Source organism: Cuculus canorus, chromosome 3 (assembly GCF_017976375.1).
Source record: "Cuculus canorus isolate bCucCan1 chromosome 3, bCucCan1.pri, whole genome shotgun sequence".
NCBI lineage: Eukaryota > Metazoa > Chordata > Aves > Cuculiformes > Cuculidae > Cuculus > Cuculus canorus.
Window position 1 is genome coordinate 85641484 of NC_071403.1, and position 21785 is coordinate 85663268.

Sequence of the window (21785 nt, forward strand, 5' to 3'; positions counted from 1 at the left end):
ACCCCATCATGGGTTACCTGTCATGAATACTTTTGCTCACTCATCCAGCAAGTCTTCCCACTGCTGGGAGAAGAAGGAGCCCTGGTTCCCACCTTCCCAGCCGAAGGGATGGTGCTGTACAGGCGACTGAAGGCAAGCTAAAAATGCCTATATTTTCCTAGGAATTTGGGACAGCTGGCACTAAGAAGTCTTGCAGATGTGGAAGAAAGATTTTTACAGCTTCGCCTACAATAAAATCAAGTGAAAGAGGAGACCTGCATATTTGGGATAAAGAGGGGATGGACACACACCCCTTCTGAGTCCAATACATGGAAATATGACCCATGTTACACGGATGAGCTCCAGAAGCCTTCTGGCATTTTGCAGAGCAAGTATCAGTTGGCACAGTCATTGTGAGTTTTCAGGGGCTTGTTTCTTTTTAATGCTTCCAAATCCTCTAGAGACGAGAGCAAAACCAAATCTCACTGGTTTTAGCCAGTCATTTCCCCTCTTTATGTTTTTAGTAGCCTAGTTTTGTACCCACCTGCCCTCTCACTATATCTCCTTCCAAAACTGGACAAACATCCAGCATGGAAGTAGGCGCATGGAGCCAAATTGCCCCCATCCTCCTCCCAAGGCAAAGTCAAATAACTACAGAGGGATGAGAGGAGACATGAAATCTACTTGCTTTAACCTTAAAAAGTTTCTGTCCTGTAAAATATTCATACATAAACAAAATGGATAGAATTATGTGATGTAATAGTATTTTTCTATCAGATTAACAACCTTGAAGCTATAGGGACTAGTTTTCTCAGCTAGATTCAGATATAAAGGGCCTCCTTCAAATACCTGCCTCCAATAAATTCTTTTATACAAATAACAGCTTTGCTAAATAGATTGAATGTTGCTTATTACAAGTTCACTTGTTTAATAGAATGGCAGTTGTTGATCAATGAAGTTTCAAAATCAATACACGTAACAGAAAAAAACCCTTTTCACTTTTACTGTAAAGTCAACATGTTTTAGCTACGTCTTCTACTTTCTGCTCAGTCTCCCATTTCAGTAAGATTTAACCTCTTAAGGAAATTGCTTTAAAAGCAGTTAAAAATAATGATTAAATTATGGGATTTACATGAAAGAAATCCTTGGCCCATTCATTTTTTTCAAATCATGGTAATTTGTTTTTTAAAAGGTGTTTGAAGTCCTTGAATCTACCTCTTGGCACCATTAAAAAAAAAAAAAAGTACTTTATAATCCCCTAATGTGCTTAAATAAAGCCTTCAATAGTTTAAATTGTTATTAAGCATCTTTTGGGATTATAATTTTATGGCTTTTTTTTTCCTGATTAGATGATGAATGTGAAGATCATCAAATACTCATCATATAACAAACCAATTACATCGTATTATCCCCAAAATGAGGTTTGAAACCCAACATTTTAAATTAAGCTGGATTTAAAGGATGCAGAGAATTCACAATGAGCAAACCAAACTCCTTTCTTCTAGTTTTGAACCAATAGGTACCATTGCTGGGACAAAAGCATAGTATGGGTCAAAGAAGAAACTAATCCTGTTGCCACAATTAAATTTACACAGATCTAGTTGTAGACAAGATTCCCCCCACCCCTTCTTCCAAGATTTTCACTTATGTTTTCTCCCTCCTAAGGGCTATACATTACAATGAGGAGGCTTACTTGAAAAATGGTGGTGAGATCTGATCCCTGAATATTAAGTGATCCAAGACATACTAAAAAAACCCACAACAAAAACATACCACCACCACCACCTCTGCCCTGCACACTCCCCCCACCAAAAAAAAAGGGCCTGTAAAACGTTGCCAGGCTGCAGCACACCCTGAAATTATCCTTAGGGCAACATTCTGGATTCCAGCTCCAGCACAGGACTAGTTCACCCCAATCCCTCCTCAAGACCCTGACGTCGTATTTAAGGTGTTTTATGTTCATTTGATGCCAGCCTGTGAGGCTCCCCTCATTTTTCACCCAACTTTTGCAGTTCAGGGGTGTATTCAACCTCTTCACCAAACTATTAGTAGGGTTTTTTTCCTTTTTTTAATCCAAATAGTAACAGGTCATTCCTTCCACTTCAAATTTATAACAAAATCCTAAACTAAAAATAGTTTTCACAAACCTCAAAATTTACAGGCTGGTGTCATAATCTACTGTCAAAAATTTCAACAAGCTCCACAGCTATGTTTTGTCTAACTATTGGCCAACCAGGACAGCTCTTCCAACCTACACATTTAATCAAAATTCAGTCAGAAGAGAAAATATTTAAAAATAAATCTTGTGAAGTCCTGAGTTCTAAGTCTGATCATCACTTTTGCTGATGTTTTAGCTCTTTTTTTTTATTGTTATTATTCCAAGGGGAAAAAAGAAAAAGGACAATTTAAATGAATTAATTCCCTGAAGTGTTTCAGAGCATACTGCCTGCATCTGCAGAGGACAGCTCTTGCCTACCCTTTGGGCACACATCAACTCAGTTCTGCACATCAGTCAAAATAACGGGGGGCTGCAGTGTGACACTGCATAGGAACTACTGTCCAAACATTTCAACAGCCAGAGAGGCTATGGCTATGCATTTGATTTTTTTTTTTCTTCAATAAAGAGAAAAATAATTTCCTCCTAAGCAGGAAACATGAACTAAGGGACAAACCTTAGGAAATTAAGTCAGCCCGCAGAGAAAGACTTATACTCTTGGAGACAGAATAACTGCATAGAAAGAATTAAAACAGGCTCTACACTTCTTTTAAAAAAAAAGTATTAGCCCAACATTTATTTTAAATCTTTCCGATCATTAATCATTAGTATGACAGACACAGCAATTACTGTCCATTTTGTTTAATTCCGTGCCACTGGTGTGTATTAATATTACAATTGTGGGGCAAAAAAATATTTGCCTTTGTAAAGGAGGGCTCCCAACTAACACCCCAATTAAGAAGCACCAGCAGTCAAGGGGATGCTGGATTTCATGCTTAACCTCTGCTCATTTCTTCCCTGCCATTTTCCGGACAGGAAAGTGAAATCAGGTTAAGCACTAAGGGCAAAAGGGAGATATTGCCTGCCCTGACATGTCTCCTGCCTGAAAAGAACCACCTCCCTTTCTTTCCTTACCTTTTGCTTTAGGGAGGACCTCATGTCCATCCTAGGGAAGACTAAATTCATTAATAAGAAATTAAAAAAATGATGTGGGATTTCTAGTTTCCTCAGCTGCTCCTCAGGATGATCTCCTTCCCATAGTGAAAAGCCTAGCTGGGGACACTGTCATGCCAGTGTGTAGAGTTATAAGAGCACTCTTGATGCCCAGACAGCCTCGTAAATGAACTGGAGTCGGAACTCCTTCAGTCTCTCACCCAGCTACTCCTCAGCTTTAATTGCAGCCACTATTTGGGCCTGAGCTTTTTTGCGGAGAGGACAGCACCTCAAGCAGATTGTAAATATGTTCTATTGCTCTAATGTTAACTGTAGTGTTGACTCTTCCCTTGTTATCAACATGTTTGCCTGGAGGTCATCTTCCTCCACACACAAGACTCATTGCTTTTCTGGATACATGAGCTCTTTGGTGCCTTCTCACTCCAGCAAGAGCACTCCCAGCTGAAACACGTGCTTGGAAGAACGTACAAGGTTGGACAGACATGTTTTAGTTTGGGGAAACTGTCCATGACCCCATCTAGAGCTGAATTGAAAGGTCTGTCTCAAGGTCCTAGTTGGAGAAGGTTGAACTGGGTAAACCAATTCTGCTTTACTGAACTGATCAGACAAACTGGGAGCTACCATGATGCTGCCAGAAGAAGACAAAGCTCCCCTGCTGTAAATCTGCATGTTTCACCTGGTTGGGCTGGATCTGCACAGCAGATTTTTTAAAGCAAGCTTTAGCTTAGTGCTGCAAGATAGAAAATGCAGTAACTTCATAGCACAAGCCCTGGGGGAATTCTTCCTGTGTTTGGGCCTTCCAGAAAAAGATGCCACCTTACAAGCAGATGTCTGGATCTCTCACAGGGGCAGATATCAGCACTGTAGCAAGCTCCACAGGCACTCTTTTGCACACCATCACTGCACAGCAGATGAGTGAAAAGCCTCTTGCACCCTAAACCTAGTCTGGAGAGAACAGTAACAGGGTCTATTCTCGGGTCCTGAGACTGTGCCTAAAGCCAGCTGTGCAGTCAGATCAAGCCCATGTAGCTCAATGCTCAACCCAAATTGGCTCCTGCCACGAGGTCTTTTGGGAGTCACCCCTGCTGTCTTCTGCCATGCTGCCTGGAATAGGGTTCAGGGAGGTAGCTGGCCCAGGCTAAGAGCGAGCTGGAGACTGCTTAAGCAGTTTACCAGGATAGACTGTCACACTCCTGTGCCCATGCCTGGGTGATGTTTAATTTAGTAGCACAAACGCAGCAACAGGCCACCTCCAGGAAAAAAAAACTACTACTGTTAGTAATAGTAACATATACTACTTAATTTGTAATTTCTCATCTGCGAATTACAGAGACAGACATGCAGTTGCTCAGTCTCCCCTGGTGTGCCTTGTCCTGACGGCAGAGCTTGAGCTTCCAGGGCAGAAGCTGAACCAGTTGTGTCAGGCTAGTGTGAGCATCACGACCAGCACAGCATCCATGGACTATTTTGGAAGCAGATGTCCTTAAGCTCACAACTACCTGCAGAGACACACTAGGCTGTCAGCTCTTCTTGGGTAAGGACCTAGAACTGGGGAGCCACCAAGACGAAAAGGGACCTCAGCCTTTTGGAGCCATGTGCTGAATGCACCGGGGTCAGGGCTAAGTAGCTGGCAAAGCTGGGGCACAGCTGACAGAGCGCCAGAGTGAGAGATTAATTCAGAGATATCCAGGGCCCTCTCCAGCCTAGGAGGAGTGCTCCAGCAGGAAGGTTCATTCATAGCAACCCCAGACCGCGTGGGGCAGGATTCTCTGTCTGATCCTCATGCTGACAAGAGTCATGGCAGATATCTGGTTTCTTGGCTCAGCGAGGGATGGAGGGGTGATGTGCATGAGTGCTTCCTCCAGTTTACAAATATGGCCTTGGCAGGGTTCCCACTGGGGCTAGGCAAGCTGGCCAGCTTCTGGTTTCACCCTGACCCTAACTACAGGCAGGAGAGGGAGTCAGCTGCTGGGATCAGAGGCAAGAGCTGTTCTTCACTACCATCTGCAGATCCCCAGCACCTCTCACCTGGCCCTTATCCTCCTGGCACAGAAAAGCTCAGACAAAGTCAGTCGGCTCAGGGCCCACATTCCCAGAGTGGGACAGACCACCACAATTTTATGAAGAATGAGAATGGCATTAGAAACACTTTTCTAAATGCTAACATGAGAAGGTGTGGTAACAATATGAAAGAAGCTTCTGCACTCAGCTTAACCCCACACACCTGTCCAGAGCTTTGATTTCAAAAATACAGATAGCTATGGCAATAGAAATAGCTATGCTTTCCCCCCCCCCCCCCCTTTATAACATTAAATACAGGGGTATCTTACACTTTGGGAATGAGAATATCTCAAAAAAATTATACTTTGCTGTTAAACCAGTTGTATTCAGACCTTCCATCATGAAGCTTCTAATGATCTCTGAGAAACATATGAATAAGGTCTTTGTCAGCTTTTTGCTTTGTTTTTAATTTCCCCAATCATTTTCCACAGTTCTCTGGAGCATAGAACCAGGGACTGAATGTTGCTCTCTCCTCCAAAGCAGCAATTCCCACATCAGCTAAGGGGAGCTGCAGCTGTGCCAGCAGCGGGACAGGACAGGTCTCTGAGGTTATTAGTATAAGCTTAGTCACACTTTGTGGTGACATGCTGTTAACAACTGCAACTCAAACCAAAAAAAAAAAATAAAATAAAAATCTAAAACCAACACACACACAAAAAATCCCCAAAACCATAAAAACATACGCTCCATGCTCTTCCCCTGACATCTAGTAAATGAGGCAACAATAATAACTCTGCTTGGAAAAGTTCCCTGAGCTGCCTGTCAGCAACATCATATGTATTTTTTGTTTTCTATGACTACTACAACTATGACATTTTCCATGTTTCATTTTGCATATGTGATCTAGATTTCACTTACTGTTAGATGCTGGAACAGCCATGCCCTCATGATATTTGTGGCTACTTTGGGAAAGATGCCACGCTTTTTATGTCGCTTTTTGTCCTTATCTGGATCATCATCATCACCTGTGCTGGGGGAAGCTACACTGTTGTCCAAGCCGTCACCTGTAAATATAGTGAATCAAATTTTGACTTATGCTACCTTTATATACTTCAGCCGAAGCCTGGCTTTGGGTATAAACTGCATGAATATTTAAATGAGGTATAAATTCTTTAACACCATAATTCACCAGGGGGTGGGGGGATGATGGGGAAGAGACATGGGGAGAGGGATGGTCTAAGGACTGTTGGCCCCATTCTGGTTTATCCTGAAGGACAGTGTGGCCATTTCTGCCACTGTAGCCCCCCACCCCCCAAAAAAGAGCTTAAAAAAAAAACAACAAAAAAAAACCCAACAACTTTGCAAGCATCCAGCTTGCAAAGGTAGAAACAATGGCTTTCCTTCATACTAGGTCACTTCCCAAAAATTCATACCAATTAGCTACTTTGGTTGAGATGGCAATTAGGAAAGTATTGATAGGGTCTCATCCCCATGACAGTACTGCTCTGGGATGCAAAAAGTGGGGTGAATGCAGCTCTCTTGCAACATCATACTCTCTCCACAAATTCAGAAATAACCAGAAGATTGGGGCATTGCTTATGTTAAGTCTTTTATAGACATCCACCTTCCCCTGACTTTTTGATGGGATGTGGGCAGTTAACTGGCCTCCTCTCTTCCCAGCCCCAGACTAAAGAAATTCATACTGGGATAAGTAAGTACCAATTTGGCATACATCACAAGAATTAACACCCTGATTTGTGCTGGTATGCTGGATCTATTAGAGGTGTCTTCACCCGTTGAACAACAACTCATCCAGAATGAATTTCCTTAATGTAGAGAAGGTCTCAGACAGTTCTCGTTACATTAGCAACATATCTAAGGGAGGACATAACCATGTAGCAGCCAACTGAGAGTCTAGTTGTCAAAGGAAAACAAAAGTTGCAATGCCCAGCCAGTTTGCATGCAATTTTTGTTTCAAACCCTGAAAGCAGTTTATAAACATGTCCATGTAGCAAATCAGTCTTTGCATTCTCTGCATCCTTGCTTCCAAGGACACTGTATTTGTAGCAACATGGAATTGTGATGTTATTAGACGTGTTTTTTACATTCCCTGGGCAAGAATGATCAAGAAAGTAATCTGAATTGGATTGAATCAAAACTATCTCTGTTAGGAACAAAATTTTTTTTTTTTTTAAAAAAAAGGATATAGACTGTCAAAATTATGATTTGTTAAAGAGCTTTCAGCACACAAACACACAAAAAAGTTATCATTAGTGTTATATTTTTAGTATCTTACTGACCGTGGCAAATTTATAATTATCCTTATGACTTGGCTTGTGTCTTTAATGAAATGGTAACCTTGGGTAGTTACAGAAACAAACAAGATTTTTATGAAGAAATCAGATATCCGACAAATTCTTTGAAAGCCCAATATGTAAAAAAGGGCTTTTATACAGAGAAGCAATTCACCATATAAAATAATAATTCATAAAAGAAACATGAGCAAAGGAAACAACTCAACAGCATTTAAAATTCCATGGGCTAATCCACTTTCTGTCTGCGAGAGGCAAACAAGAAAAAGAAAAGTATTACACATTCATTGATTAAAAATGAAAAGCTTCTAACCTAATGACACTGCCTTTCACCACCTCCCTGCAATCGTCCACCCACCCTCTCCCCCCTTCTCTTTTTTTTAAATACATTCTCTCCTCATTTCAAACCCCCTTCAGATTAATTTAGCAGGCATCGCCTCATGCCTGACGGGAGGAGGACTCATTGATAATTTATGGAAATATCTACTATAATCCAAGGGAGATGACTTTTTTTCCAGCTTTGTGCATCAATAGATAATCAAGGCCTTCAAGCAGCCTTAGCTTCCCATTACCTCAGGCAAGAAAATTCCTGAAAGCATGCCTCCAGGGCACCTGAATTATATCCTCCATTAGGGGAGGAAAAGCTTTCTGCATTCCACCTATAACACTCCCCAGAACCTTTCCTGTTTATTTCTGCTGTATGAAAGCAGAAGCATTAGGAACAGGATTTTTTAAGTGAAGACTTATGTAGATACAATGGAGAAACCTTTCAAGCACGAGCCAGATCACCTCCTTCAATCCCTGGCGGTGACCTATCCCAAATAAAAGGTTTCTGTTACATCATTAGCTCAAGCCAAAAACAGCCTTGGCTTAATGCACAGTTTGTTCTTCCTACTGTTTTTAGGCAAATACTGCTACTTTACTCCCATCTGGGAGGGAAATTACACTGCTGGGCTGTAATCTAAGACAAGATTTTCATTGGAAGCAAATGCTTTCAATCCAGTGTAAATACTGGTGCATGTTCAGAAAAGCCTAAAACAATAAACCCTGGCCCTGTCCAACACAAGTCAGAGAAAGTGAAAGGCAGGGAGAGGATAAGAAAGCACCCGGCTATCCTAAGAGCAAATGCTTCTGTAGACTTTTATAAATTGTTTAACCTCTTCCACTTTTTTAAAATGGAAAATTGATCCCGTAAAGACTGAAACCACAGAGAGAAGTCTAAATGGTCAATTGTGGATTTTAGTATTTCCATCTACTTTGCAACTTGATACACTCACCTCTGTGAGGTCTCCAGAGATTCAGCCACCTCCTTTTCCCCCTCTTTTTAAAGATCACTAAACAAACTTGAATCACCACTGACCAGCCACACGGTAGCAGCTACAAACCACATTTGTAAAATGTCAGCGGCAAGTCCGTTCCTGAAGTTGACTTCTCCTGCCGCCAAATGAAGGCGAACTGAAAAGGTGGAAATAATCATAGAAATGATGCTAGTCCATAAACAAGCTTACAGGCTCATTAGTATAGCAGGAGGCTCCACTGGGTGATTTATGCTTGTTTTGCTGATGCCATGAGGAAATGCCATAGGGCAACTTTAGCCAGCTGCTAATGGTTTCTGACAGCTTCTTAGCAACTAGTGCAAGCAACGCCGTGGCGTTTGCTAGTGACAGAAACCGAAAATGTCATATTATCTGCCCATGTGTCATGAAGTCCATGTGGCAATTAACTAGCAGGCCAGTGACTGAGGGGCCAGAGGCTCTTCAAAATGGCCTGTGGCTATTTGAGGGGCAGAGCAGGCGCACCGCTCACGTTTACGTTGCACATATGCACAGCCGTATGCATGATCTGCATCATGCTCCCTCCACCTCGATTGCCAATGATTTTAGTCCACATGGATTCTTTGTCTGTGGAAAAACTCCAGCTCACTTCCTCTTTAGGCACGGCGTGACATTATCAGAGGAATTGCAAGTAATCCATCTTGATATGATGGTTGGGAATGGCACTTTAATTGGCAATACCTGATTCTCTGGTTTTGAGCGCTGGATCCAAAGGTGCTAGCTGTTTTTCTGCTCACTCGCAAATTAGTCTAAAAGGATTTAAAATCATTGAAGCAAACTCGTTGCCTGTCAAATTGCTGGGAGCACAGCGACTCTGCACAGCAACTAGATGCTATTTAAAAAAAAAAAACCAGAGCCTGTAAGGAGCAGGAGGAGAGCCCAGGCTCCGCACGCCCGTTCCCCAGTGAGCAAAACCAGGCGCTATATGTCAAACTGTCAAACCTTTCAGCGTGGCCGTTTGCCCTTTCAAATAATATTTAAGAATTGTTTTTACACAAATTTTTATAGGCCATGGTCTAGTGAAAGAGGCCAACCAACAAAGAAAGGAATTTGTACTACAATTCGTCCATGGACGATTTCTTGCCAGACCTGGGCTGGTCCCCATGGAGCAAGGCAGGTGACCTGTGGCAGCTCCCCGGCTGTTGGGGAGATCCAATTTCAAACGCCCTCAACTCCAGTGTCCCAGAGTTGCCTATTTAAGCACACCCAGGCATTTAGGCTGTGCTATCTTGTTCCTTTCAAGAAAGGATAAAGCGGCATTTATCGTATTCAGCCCCACTGAATGGGTCAGGCCGTGGTGCCAGCGGGGGCTCCTCTCCCTGTATCCCCCTCCTGGCTGCCATTGCCTAATACTACTTCCCTTCCCCTCCCATTCCCCCAAAAACCGGAGGCAGAAGCAGCAAAGGGCAACTGGGTTTACAGCCGCTCCTTGGGTGGGTAATGCTCTTTTTGTCCTGGGTGATCTATCACAAACCATTGTTGGCAAAATAGGTGCTTCTGGAGAGCAACTTGGCACATGCGCTTGCCTTCAGCAACGGTGACGTTTGCAAGAATTAGGTGGCAATTCAAAGCCTCCTTCCCTCGCTTCCACACTGAACTGAAATGAAATGTCATCACCTTGCAATGTTGGGAAGGCACAGCTAGGCAACTTTCAGCCACTGAGCTCCTAAATCCATCCTCAGACCTCTAACACAGAAGTTGCCCAGAGACTACCTAAATAGTCCCAACCTCAAGTTCAGGCTGCTTCTGAAGCTGGATCTTAGGTGCCCTAAAAACCTCAGACCTTTGCTCAACTAGAAAATCCATGCCTTTGCATGTGTCTCTTTGGACTAACATCCTCAACTGATTTTAAGCAACTACAAATCTCAGTAGGAAAGTAACCAAATGAGTTTTATTACAAGTATCTTCACCAGATGCAACAGGTTATTTCTCACTGCACAAAGCCCTGTACTAGGATCAAATCTGTATTTGGAGCATAAATATTTTTATATCAAAGCAAAACTTGCGATTGCTAAAATAAAATTGCTTCCCACACCTCTGTCGTGAGGTCTGAGAGAGGTTTTGGGGTCCACTGTTCATTTTGCTAGGAGGAGGTGAGAGGAAGGCACCAGCTTCACTGAGGTCCACCAAACCATGCAATGAACACTACCTTTCTGCTTTTACAGTCCACTTCTAGGTAAGCACCTAAATTCACCACTTCGAGGAGCTCATGGAAGAAAACGTGAAAGAAATGCACCTAAAAGCCCTGGGAAATACCTAAAGAAAATTTTAGATGCGCACTGGACTGGATGGTTTCATTAACAGGGGACTAAATTATTGTCCTCCAAAAGAATCAATACTCCCCAGGTTGAACTTACTTTTGTGTTTCCAAATTTCTCCCTTAAAAAGCAGCTTCTCACTCCCAGAGGAACTTTACAGTTTGCACCTATCTTATTAAATGAAAAGTAATTGAAACATCCATTGTATTTGGACAAAAACTATTGACTTCTGTACTAGACCTGAAATGATTTTGCTGCTATGAACACCTAACACGGTGCCCCAAAGTTTGTGGGCTTTTGAGTAGTGTGATTTTTTTTTTAATTCTATCCTACTTTTTTTTAAAGCATTTAGACATGAGTTCCTCAAATTCCTGCTTTTACTAGTATGAGAAATCTATGTTACCTAAGCTAAATATTTAACTGTTCACTGTCCATCCACAGGTGTGTTGGTTCCTTTCCCCTTCAGCCCCTCCAAAAACCCAAACCTCTTTAGTAACCTTCCAAGGTAACTGGAAAGCAGCATTCATTAGTAACTTTTGAGCAACATAAAGTACCAGAGAGATTTTAAGTGGCAAACTTACTTTCCTTAACCTTTCCTCAGTGCTCTGTGCTAATTTTGAGCACCTATCACAGTATAATTTCTACACCTTTACTTCTGTTATTCCTTACAGAAACACATCTCCATCTTGCTGGTTCCCACACAATTAAAAATGCTGACTTTTTGCACAGCAAAAACAGACCTCCAGATGAAATGTAATTTTGTGCTGAAGTACAAAATCGTGAACTCTCAAAAAGTAGGTCCAAGGATACAAGAAGTTTTTCTGTAAAACTTGACCAAGAGAGAGCTAATCCACCACAATTGTTCACAGGACTTAAAACAAGGATCATCATTTCAGACCACCAGCATTGAATAGACTTGGGCAATCAAAGAAGAATATGGAGGTTTGGGGTTTGTTTGTTTTTTTTTTTTTTTTCTTTATTTGTTTCTGGCACAACCAGCTCCAACTTGGCAAAGGAATGTGATGAGCAAAAGTCACACCCAAATGACTCTGACGTGAGTCAGGGTGGCTATTATTCGTGTCCACAACCATATGAGGACAAGTTCACTACTCAGAAATTAACATTCTTCCTTAGAGTAAGGTGAGGAAGAAGACAAGCTGAGCAGAAAAAGGGTTGAGTACTCAGGTATGCCAGAAGTGAGCTGGAAGGCACTAGCACAGTCTGGAGATGCATGCTGTGCTGGTAATCCAAGTTTTACCTATTTGTTGAAGAGAACTCAAAGTTTTGACACGAAAAGGCCCATGAGTTAAGGCCCCAAAATACATTATTTTAAAATTTACACCCACACATGCAAGTATATATTGCATGTGTAACATAAACCCACTGTGATTGCTCTTAGCCTGCCAATGCCCAAGCTAGGCATATGAGCTGAGAAAAGGACTACTAGCAAAAAGTTACTTCAGAAAGCTTAAACTAACTCTGTAATTTCCTTATCGGGAAAAACATTTTCTATTAGTTTGGATCCATGATTGGATGAAAATGTGATGAAAGCATCCACTCCAGGAGTTCCTCAGGTCAATGGCAATCATCTCAGCACATTGAACAGCCTACAGAACAGCCCCCAAAACTATTTACAAAGATGATGTAGGTCTGCTTGTGAATTTGAAATGTGGTGTTTACGAGGGACCGATATTTTTTTTTATTATTCCTTAAGGAAAAAGCCTTCTCAAATATACTTAATAAAAAGCTAATGAGAAACAAAAAGGTTTAAAATGAGGATTAGCAAGGAACAAATACCATGTGTGTGGGTTTGCACGCATCTCTTAAGGAGATGTGGTGCACGTTTCATTCAGACCATGGCATAATCAGTAGGAGTCTGTCAGTCACAGACAGTATCCATATTTACAAGATAAAAATACCCTACACAAATATCCCTAGATGGAGTAATATAGACATCTATAAATTACACTCTGGCACTTGACAAATTTTCAAAGTTTTTTATCTATAAGTCAATCCTCCTTCAGGCAAAACAATAAGCAAATTGGCTGTCTATGCAAAGGGTAAAAACAGCATTGATCAATAGTGAGGGGAAACTGCACAGATTTTACTAATTTTCATTTGTTCAGCAGCTTTTCACAGTAGAAGTGAAGGAAACTTCTTCTGCACAACATAGCACTTCTTAATGGGATTCAGAAAACTCTGCTATTATGGGTAAGTTGTGCGATATTTCTGGAGCCGTGCATGCACCAAATGAAATATTAAAAAGAAAGTAATTCATTGCATGGGAAGTAAGCAACTTCCTGCTGCCAGCAACAGAAGTTTACTTTGAGCAGTTGGAAGCAAATACCCTACAGAAAAGTATCTGGTTAAACAGAAAAACATCCTGCTTTAACCAAGAATGGTAAAAAGCTTAAATAGCTTTTTTTCCCTAACCCAAAAGCTGGTATGATGACCCTACCAGTTCTTGGGAAAAGCTGTTTTTCAGTCATCCTTTCATTTTGTTAAAATACAGGTCTTTTTTTGAAACCTATTTGGTCCAGACTCAGCTGGAGAGCTGGCCCTCCCAGCTATGGGTCTCACCAGTCACGTTCTCCATAAGAAGTGAGCTGCAGACAGCTGAGACACAGCTAAATCCACTGTTGGATTCAGTCAGTCTGACTCCCTTGCAAAGCAGGGGCACAAACAGCAGCAGGAGCAGCACAGGACAGCTCTGCCACGGAGGAAATATGCCTAACTAATACCCCAAACAGCCACAAGGTCAACTTCTGTAAATCTCTATAGCTCCTTAACAACTGGGTCTATCTTTGTGTTTATCCAGCTCCTACAACACTTGACTCTTGGACTGAGCACAAGCAGCTATAAGAGGCTCAAGGCAAAGATCAGAAGCACATTATGTATAAACTAAGGGACACATTATCTATAGAAACCATTTTTTGCAGTGGAGTATGTAAGTAGGCTTCCTCCTCTAAACACATTTAAATTGCCCTGGGCCTTGCCTGCATGCCTGCCCCAGAGAGGTTGATGCTGTAGGTTTCATGTTGTACAACAGAAAATATGTGCCAACACCCTGAAACTGTCCAAACTACAGAAATTAGGTACTACTATTGAAAAAAGTTTTTTTTAAAAAAAATTAATTGTTGAGCATTACAAACCCAAATGCTTGGGATGGCTGAGTCAAATTAAAGCATTATATTTTGGGCCATTTCAAGACTAACTGATGCTGGCCCAAGCTGCAGCCTGGGCTATAGTCAGATGCTGTTTGTCCTCAGTGTTCTTTTTCAGGGCTGGATCCCCTATGCCACGGGAGTCATAATGAACGGGAGAGCATTAGTCTAGATCTGGCTCAGGCAACTCAAGATTCATGACCTACCAAGTCCATGTGAAACATTTCCAGTTGGGAGTTCCCAGTTGTGTCAAATGAAAAAGTTCTTGCTGATATGCAATACATTGTCTTCTGCTCCTGCCAGCTGTCCACCGGTAACATCAGAAAATGAAAACCAAGACATGATTGAAAGAAAACTAACATTGAACTTCACTTTGCATGCCATGATGGCATCACATACTCTATTTCCCCACATAGAGCAGTCACTTTGAAACTGCAAAAGACAGAATTTAAAAGGAGAAGAATAAAATGCCTCCATCTCGCCTACCTTTCCTCTTTCGATAGTTACAAGTCTCAGCTGCCACTGCCTATGCTTCAAAAAAACAGCCATCATCTCTTACAACCTTATAAAGATCCACTTGCTGTAGCCATGACTCCAGCAAATCATAGTCACTGGAACCTCTTCACTAGGTAGCTAGTGAAAAGACACCTGCTTTGAACTTAAAGCACATACTAATTATTTATTTGTACTTAAAACAAGAGGAAGACAATTTTGATTTTTTTATGGAGGGTTAATCCAAAAGCCCTTCTGGGACAGCCTGATTCCAAGACCCTGTATCACACAGTTATAGAAAAAAGGGTGGAGAAGAGGCCTGGACACACCCACCTAGAAGGACCATTTTCACAAAGTATCTTTGAGGTTCGACAGAAATGAGATACCTGTGTGGTGGCTTCAACCTCTGGGCAGAGCAGGACAGACCAACGAAGACTTGGGAATCAGCTGGACTCAAAACACTTACCCTCCTCTTTTCTAAGCAAGTGTCAGAACTGTTTGCAAACACAAATGAACAGATAGCATTTGGTCTGCACCTCCCCTCATCCTGCCCTGGTGCTGCCTGGCATCCTCAGAAGAAGCCTGCTTTGCTTACCCAAGACAAAAATTTATGTTACCATAAAGTAACATAAAACACATAACTAGCTTGGGAAAAAACACCTTAATTACAAAATAAACAACACTCTGTAAGACCTTTTAAGAGAAGGGCATAGACAGAGTTAATAAAGTTTTTGTTATGCTGTCCACACTGCTCCTTGCTGCCCAGTGCCCTAAATCCACTGCTCTTGTTCTTCCAGCAAAAGCCAGTTGCTCTGGAGGGCCCATGACGACAGCAGAAGGCTGCTTCTCAGGAAGGAAGTGCAGAAGCCAAAAGGAAATAAGTCGATTTGGCAGAGCCAAGCCTACACAAAATTTTCTTCCACTTGAATGCCCCTCGCCAGCACAAAAGGCAAATCTAGTGTGATGAGGTGATGCTTAAAAAAAGGCAACGATGGGAAAAACAAACCTGAAGACGAACTTTAGAGCAAATGAGCGGTGGTGTTGCCTCTGGTGGCCAGCGGGCAGACACACTGCTGCCACTCACATGGCTCCCACCACCCTCCGTTCAGCATGGTGAGCAGGACAGGGGTGTGCTTTCAGAAATCACGTCCCACTGCCTTGCCCGTGGCTCACGTGTGCAGAACTCAGTAGAGCATGACACTAGGGAGCAAGGGCACCCATGGGTGTCATTCTGCACTACTGAAGCACAACCGCCAGCCACAGCTGGGCTAAACTTTGGTTGGGCTCGTCTATACAAACTGGGATTAGAAAGAACAGCAGGGGCTTCTGGAGAAGTGGGCTGCCTGCTCATCTCAGACTTTCCTTGCTATATTCAGCTGGGAGGAATGAAACGATGACCACCACGGTGCTTAGGCCACTAATTTCCCTTCAGCTACACTTTTCCCCAGAAAGTGAAATCTACTTTGTCACCTCTGCTAACACTCCTTGGGTGCGGAGACAGCAGGTGGCACCACAAGCAGGCTGGGATACAATCCCTGCACCTCCAGGTGGCTGGCGACAATCCAGTCCACACAGCAGAGCCTGAAAATTCAGAGGGCTTGGAGAGGCCTTCAGTAAAATAACAGTGATGGGGAGGTCTTGACCCTACTCCTCGTGGTGAGGCACTGTCTACCAGGCTCAGCACCAAAGCTGATCTCCTTTCACCTGTTCCCTCTAGGGGCACACAGGCACTGACTGCCCTTTCAGACACTTCAGTCCTTCTAAGTTAGCACATCCTCCAGTTTAATGTATTCGTGGCACTGCTGTTTTGGGGTTTTTGTTTTCTACAAATTTCTGTCACAGCTTCTGGTGTTTTGCTGTTTGTTTTACAATGCAGTTATAGGTTAAGCTGTTTTTTTTCCAAATCAAAACAATCAACAAAACCAAATGCAAGTCATCCAGGAACAAAGATGTCAGAGAGTCCAAAACACACAGTGAAGGTGAAAATAAAGTTAAATCAATGCTGGACACTTATAAATTTCCCCTGAATATCAGCTATAAGTGCACATGTGCCCTATTTTCCCCTCCATCTTCCTATTCCACCTATTCCTGGACATCAGCTACCCACAATTACCTAGAATGGGCAAATTGATGGGAGGAAAGAGGAAACCTTCTTGTGCACTCCGGAATTTGAGTATTATTTATGTCACTAGATCTTGTGGCATTAAAGTTGGGAAAACACTGTGAGAGGAATGAAGGTTGCTCATTTCCAGTTCGTCTCTCTCTGATTCCGCTCCTTCACATTAAGAGTGCTGAACCAAAATCCCACAGAAAGCTCACAGCATGGGACACAGCAGAAAGCCATCCAGTGTGTTAGAAAAAAAAAAAAAAAAAAAAGAAGAAAACAAAAAAACCAAAACAAAATTACCAAGACCAATGAAATTCAAAAATCCTTCAAAAAGCAGGCCAAAAAGATTTCTGGTGCTTCTTTCTCATTTCACACCATTTGTCATGATCCCTAATAGCTACAGTAGTAGAAATGGATAGAAAAAAAACCACCTACATGTTTTTAGTTATTTGATATACTTCAAAAGACATGAATGAGTAACCAAGGAAGTTAAAAAAACCTCAGGTTCTGGCAGGCTAAAACCACAGGCATCAGCTTCCCCTAGGCAGGTATAGACCACATAGAAGAAAAACCTTGCTTTTTTGCTGAAGCAATTTCATCCTTGTTGAAAGGGCTGAGGAACTCATCTCACCCACCCACCAGTAATGGAAGAGGACTCTCACCTGCCCAGCTCACCACTTGACCTACCTCCTCCTGGGCAGCCTGGCAGTGCCTACAAAGTCACTAGCTTCACCTTCAAAATGTTCCTGTCAATATCCCATTTCTTAGCTGTGGCTACCAAGGAAGATTTTTTTACTGTGTACTCCTTGCCCCATCTTCCAAGACACGCTTCTCAGTTGATGTGCGAGGACACAGCACTCACATGCCTACAGCCATCACTCCTCTTGGTTAAACACCAGCAACATCTCTGTGCCCTTCCTGCACAGGCAGTCAGGCAGAAGGGTTTTATAGGCACTGGATGGCACACTAAGGAAAAGACTGACTTTTCTGATCATTCTGTAAATGCTGGGGAAAGAGAAGAATGGAAAGGAAATAGAAGGAGCAACGTGGAAAGAAGAAAGGAAAAACAGGAGACCTTGCTCAAAGGAGAGAGCTGACCACACTTTAAGCCCTGCCTTCATCTATAGAAGATGTTTGCTTTTATAAATCTTGGAAAAAATGTGGTGTGTGAGCTAAGTTGGCCCCTAGGCAGATTTAACTTGGGTGACCTGAACTTACTCTGCAGATCACCATAGTTCTCTCTGACCTTGGCAATGACACAAGGATCATATTTTCTCATGGCTGAATTACTCTGGAATAATTCTGCCAATATATTAGGCATAAATAGCCTTTTATTTAGCACTGGGTAAATACATTCTCTCTTCCTGCCTCTCATCTCCCCAGACAAAATCTATTTATTGGGATAAGGAAAACCTCACCCTTCACTAATATCTTGTCGACCAGACAGAAGTCTGGCTTCTTCATGCTCATGGCAATGTATTTGCAGACATTGCCTTCAGCCAGGTGTATTTTGGAGGCAACTGGTAAGATTTGTTGCTTTTGATTGTATTGGTCAGCCTGCAAAGGAAGGTGTAGATACAGAACAGCAGTGGGAGCTTTGACTGCCAAAACGGAAAACATGATCCTTGCTGTATATCTACACATAAGTGAGGACCAGCTCCACTAAAGCCAGCCAAGCTGCACTGAGATAACCAAAAAAAAAAAAAAAAAAAAAAATCACATCTTGGTCTTGCAGAAAATTGACCAGTCTGGAAGGAACAGGTAAACAGTGTGTTCTTGGACAAGAGTCAGCACAGTTTGGATGATGCAGACATTTCCATTCAAGACTTGCGCTGGTTTTTGCGTCTGGTCACTTAAGGTCACACTGCAGAGCTCTGAGACTGTACAGAAGCCCTGCACTCTTCCTCCCCATGACGGAGGTGGCTATTAAAAGCAGTTGTTAGTCTGAGGCCACCTGATTCTTAATTGCTAAATAAGAAACCACAGAAAGGGCTTTCTGGCACTGGCTAAGGAAGTATCAGTTTTTGAGGTCAGTATAACATCCCTTAGAAATATGAATCAGAGTGGTCCTTTCATGCTGCATCTTGATAAAGACAGGCAAAATATCAGCAGACTATTTTGATGAAGATAAGAATAGTTTTGTATTATATATACAGACACACACTGAGACATGCATAAAAAGGAAACACTTGCAAATCTGTATTCAAATTATTTTATGACAGTCAAATAAATCCTAGTAAATACTATTTTCAGTTTTCACCATCACTCTGAATGAGAGTCTCTTCTAATAAACCCATTGCATGTTGAGCGAAATGGGAACACAATTTTCCAACTGTTCGTGAACTGCTTGCTTCACTCATACACAAGTCTTGCTGTATGCCTGACAACTTACAACCTGGAGGCAAGTGTCTCAGTCTTAAGATTGGGTCACCAAGGCTTCTCAGGCAGAAAAAGAAGTCTCGAGCCACACAACTTGCTCTCTTTCCCATGGCAGTGTTGGAGCAACAATCACTGCTGCCAAAACTGGCGATTCTCTTGAGACTGGAAAAAGCTTTATCTGCCATTTATCTGAGTAGCAGTCAACAATGCCAGCCTCTGAACCATTGCTAATCATGCCACCATTTTATATGCAAAGCAACTTTAATTTTTGTCATCTGTTTTAACTGTCTGACCAGCTTCACCTGCAATTCGTGGTTTAGGCAGGTGAGAAGGGTAGACAGAGGTTTTCATCTATAATCACCGGCTGAAATTCAAAGTTCAGCTAAAAAACATTCCTACTTATACCTTACTTAATGGCTTCTCTGGAGAAGACTTTGACAAAACCTCCACGTTGGCAATGGATTTGATCTCAGCAGAGACTTGAACAAGGAAAATTAGATGCGAAGAGTGCAATATACTCTTGCCTGTAACAACACGTGAAGGCTCTCCCTTATGCTCATCATTCATCAGCCCAGAAGGCTTTCTGCCCATCCGAGATTGCACACGAACCTCTCACAAGAGCATGCAAGCAGAGAGAGGTTCAGGACAGCAGGTGCTGTACCTGTTAGCTCAAAGACAACACTAGTTTCTACACCCCATGGCAAAGAGAGAGAGGTAAATAAAGAGGCTGAAGCCTCAAAGTGATCAACAAACGTGCCAGAAAGCCCATATTCCTGAGGTGCTGTAGGGATCGGTGCAGGTTATGACTTCCACAAGGCAAGCAGACAGCTCATGAGGAAGCTCCAGCAGGACATTCCTGGAAGCACCTCACTCAGCTCCCTTTCCCAGGTTTACACTTGAGAGTCATCCCTCAAGATCCCAGATAAGGCACGCTGACAAGGTGCTGAATGAAAGCCCGCACTGCCTCTGCCAGTAACCTACCCTCCCTCCACATCCGCAAACCTCCAGCACTCCAGGACCATTCCCAGCCTTTGCACTCACAGTTGCCTGACAAAGTAAGCCATGATTTTAATGTTTCTGGGGCACAGAGGTGTACAACCCGTAGACATTTTTCAGGACAGCATCCAAGTGGACTTGCTCATTTTCAATATGAAAACAAGCGTTCAATATTCTGCATAAAAATTACTAAAAACCTCCTCCCTCTCATCTGCTAGTAGGGATTGCTACAAATATGACTACAAAATGAAGGAGACAAATGAATACATATTACTGTGTTTAAACGTACTGAAAGTGCATCTTGTTAGTTTGGAGTGGAAGCAGGTTTAACTCCAGTTTTACATTTAAAATTAGACAAAGAAGGTACATGAAGAGAAGTCTAAGCAGCTGCCATGCCAGCAGACAAAGGACTCCGCACCCAAACAGCACAACAACGTGAAGTCAAGTTGTCTGAATGTGGCCATTCCTATGTTAACTCAGCAACAGAATTTGGTTCAAGGCTTCACTCACAGAGCTTTTCATCTCCTGAAGACCCCAATGGTGTTTATTTGAAAGCTGAGCAAAGTGTTGCTACTAAGTTTCACAAGCCCATCCCTCAGGTTTTAGATCTAAGTCCCTAGCTCAAAGAGTCACGTAAAAACCTTCCACTGAAACCATACATGCACTAATGAAGCAGAGAACCTCCCAATAGTAGAGAAAGCTTGAAAACTGGTCTCCCTAGAGCGAGACATGGGAATACATACATTGCCCCTCTGCATAAGTAATAATAAAATATAGATCTCTTTTACAATGCATGTCAAGATTTTTGAACATTTCAGATTACTGGTAGTGGTCAGCAAAGACAAGTTTCATGAGGTGCTCAAGCCAGCATGCTCCGGAGCTGCAGAAGACACAGCCTCACCTACACACACAGAATGCTTGAGCCCACTCCCCTCACCTTCACTGGTACAAAACAGTTTATTCTTATTCTCCATGCAGAGCAACATTTCTTTCTCAAATAAATAAGTTTTTGCACAGATTCATCCCTCCTTACTCTAAGCATTTAAGTCAGACTGCCAAGCTAAGTGTCTGAGCAAGGCAATTAGTCCTCCCCAAGTCCCTCCACAGTCAATGGAAAGAAACAGAAACTCTCCAAAGGGAAATTCAGAATTGAGATGACTACAAGAATACATGCACTATTAGCTTTGAATACTGCACAGAACAGTAAAAACTTACAAGCAGCGAGGTTATCACAAGGAAATGCTGGCTAATGAAGGCTGAATATGCCCACCTCTGTTTCTAAACAAGGTCTGGACTTCAGGGCCCCTTCTTAAATTTCTTATGTCGGAAAGGCTGAATTTAGCTACCATCCATCACCTTATCATAAGGATACAACCTCATGCTTCCTGCCACTGAGAATCTGGGAAAATGTTAAATACTACTTCTTATCATCAAATCAGAATTAATTTCTTCTTCCTATTTTGCGTTACTTGAGGGGGGAAAAAAAAGCCCTCCTTGATAGATAGCTAAATTTATGTCTCACCAAACTGAATGTAAATGCAAGAAACAGGAAGCTTTTACTTGGAAACTGGAATTTCAAGCACTCAGTGGCAAA

General features: G+C 42.3%; 1 protein-coding gene across 4 annotated transcripts in view; it reads right to left on the reverse strand.

Moving 5' to 3' along the window:
- Window positions 1-21785, reverse strand: part of MEIS1 (Meis homeobox 1) — a 109070-nt gene that overhangs the window by 46502 nt on the left and 40783 nt on the right. For all 4 annotated transcript variants that reach the window (XM_054062355.1, XM_054062354.1, XM_054062357.1 and 1 more), the window contains exon 8: window positions 6068-6213. In XM_054062355.1, coding sequence (XP_053918330.1) covers window positions 6068-6213 — 146 coding nt within the window. The remainder of the gene's footprint in view (window positions 1-6067; window positions 6214-21785) is intronic.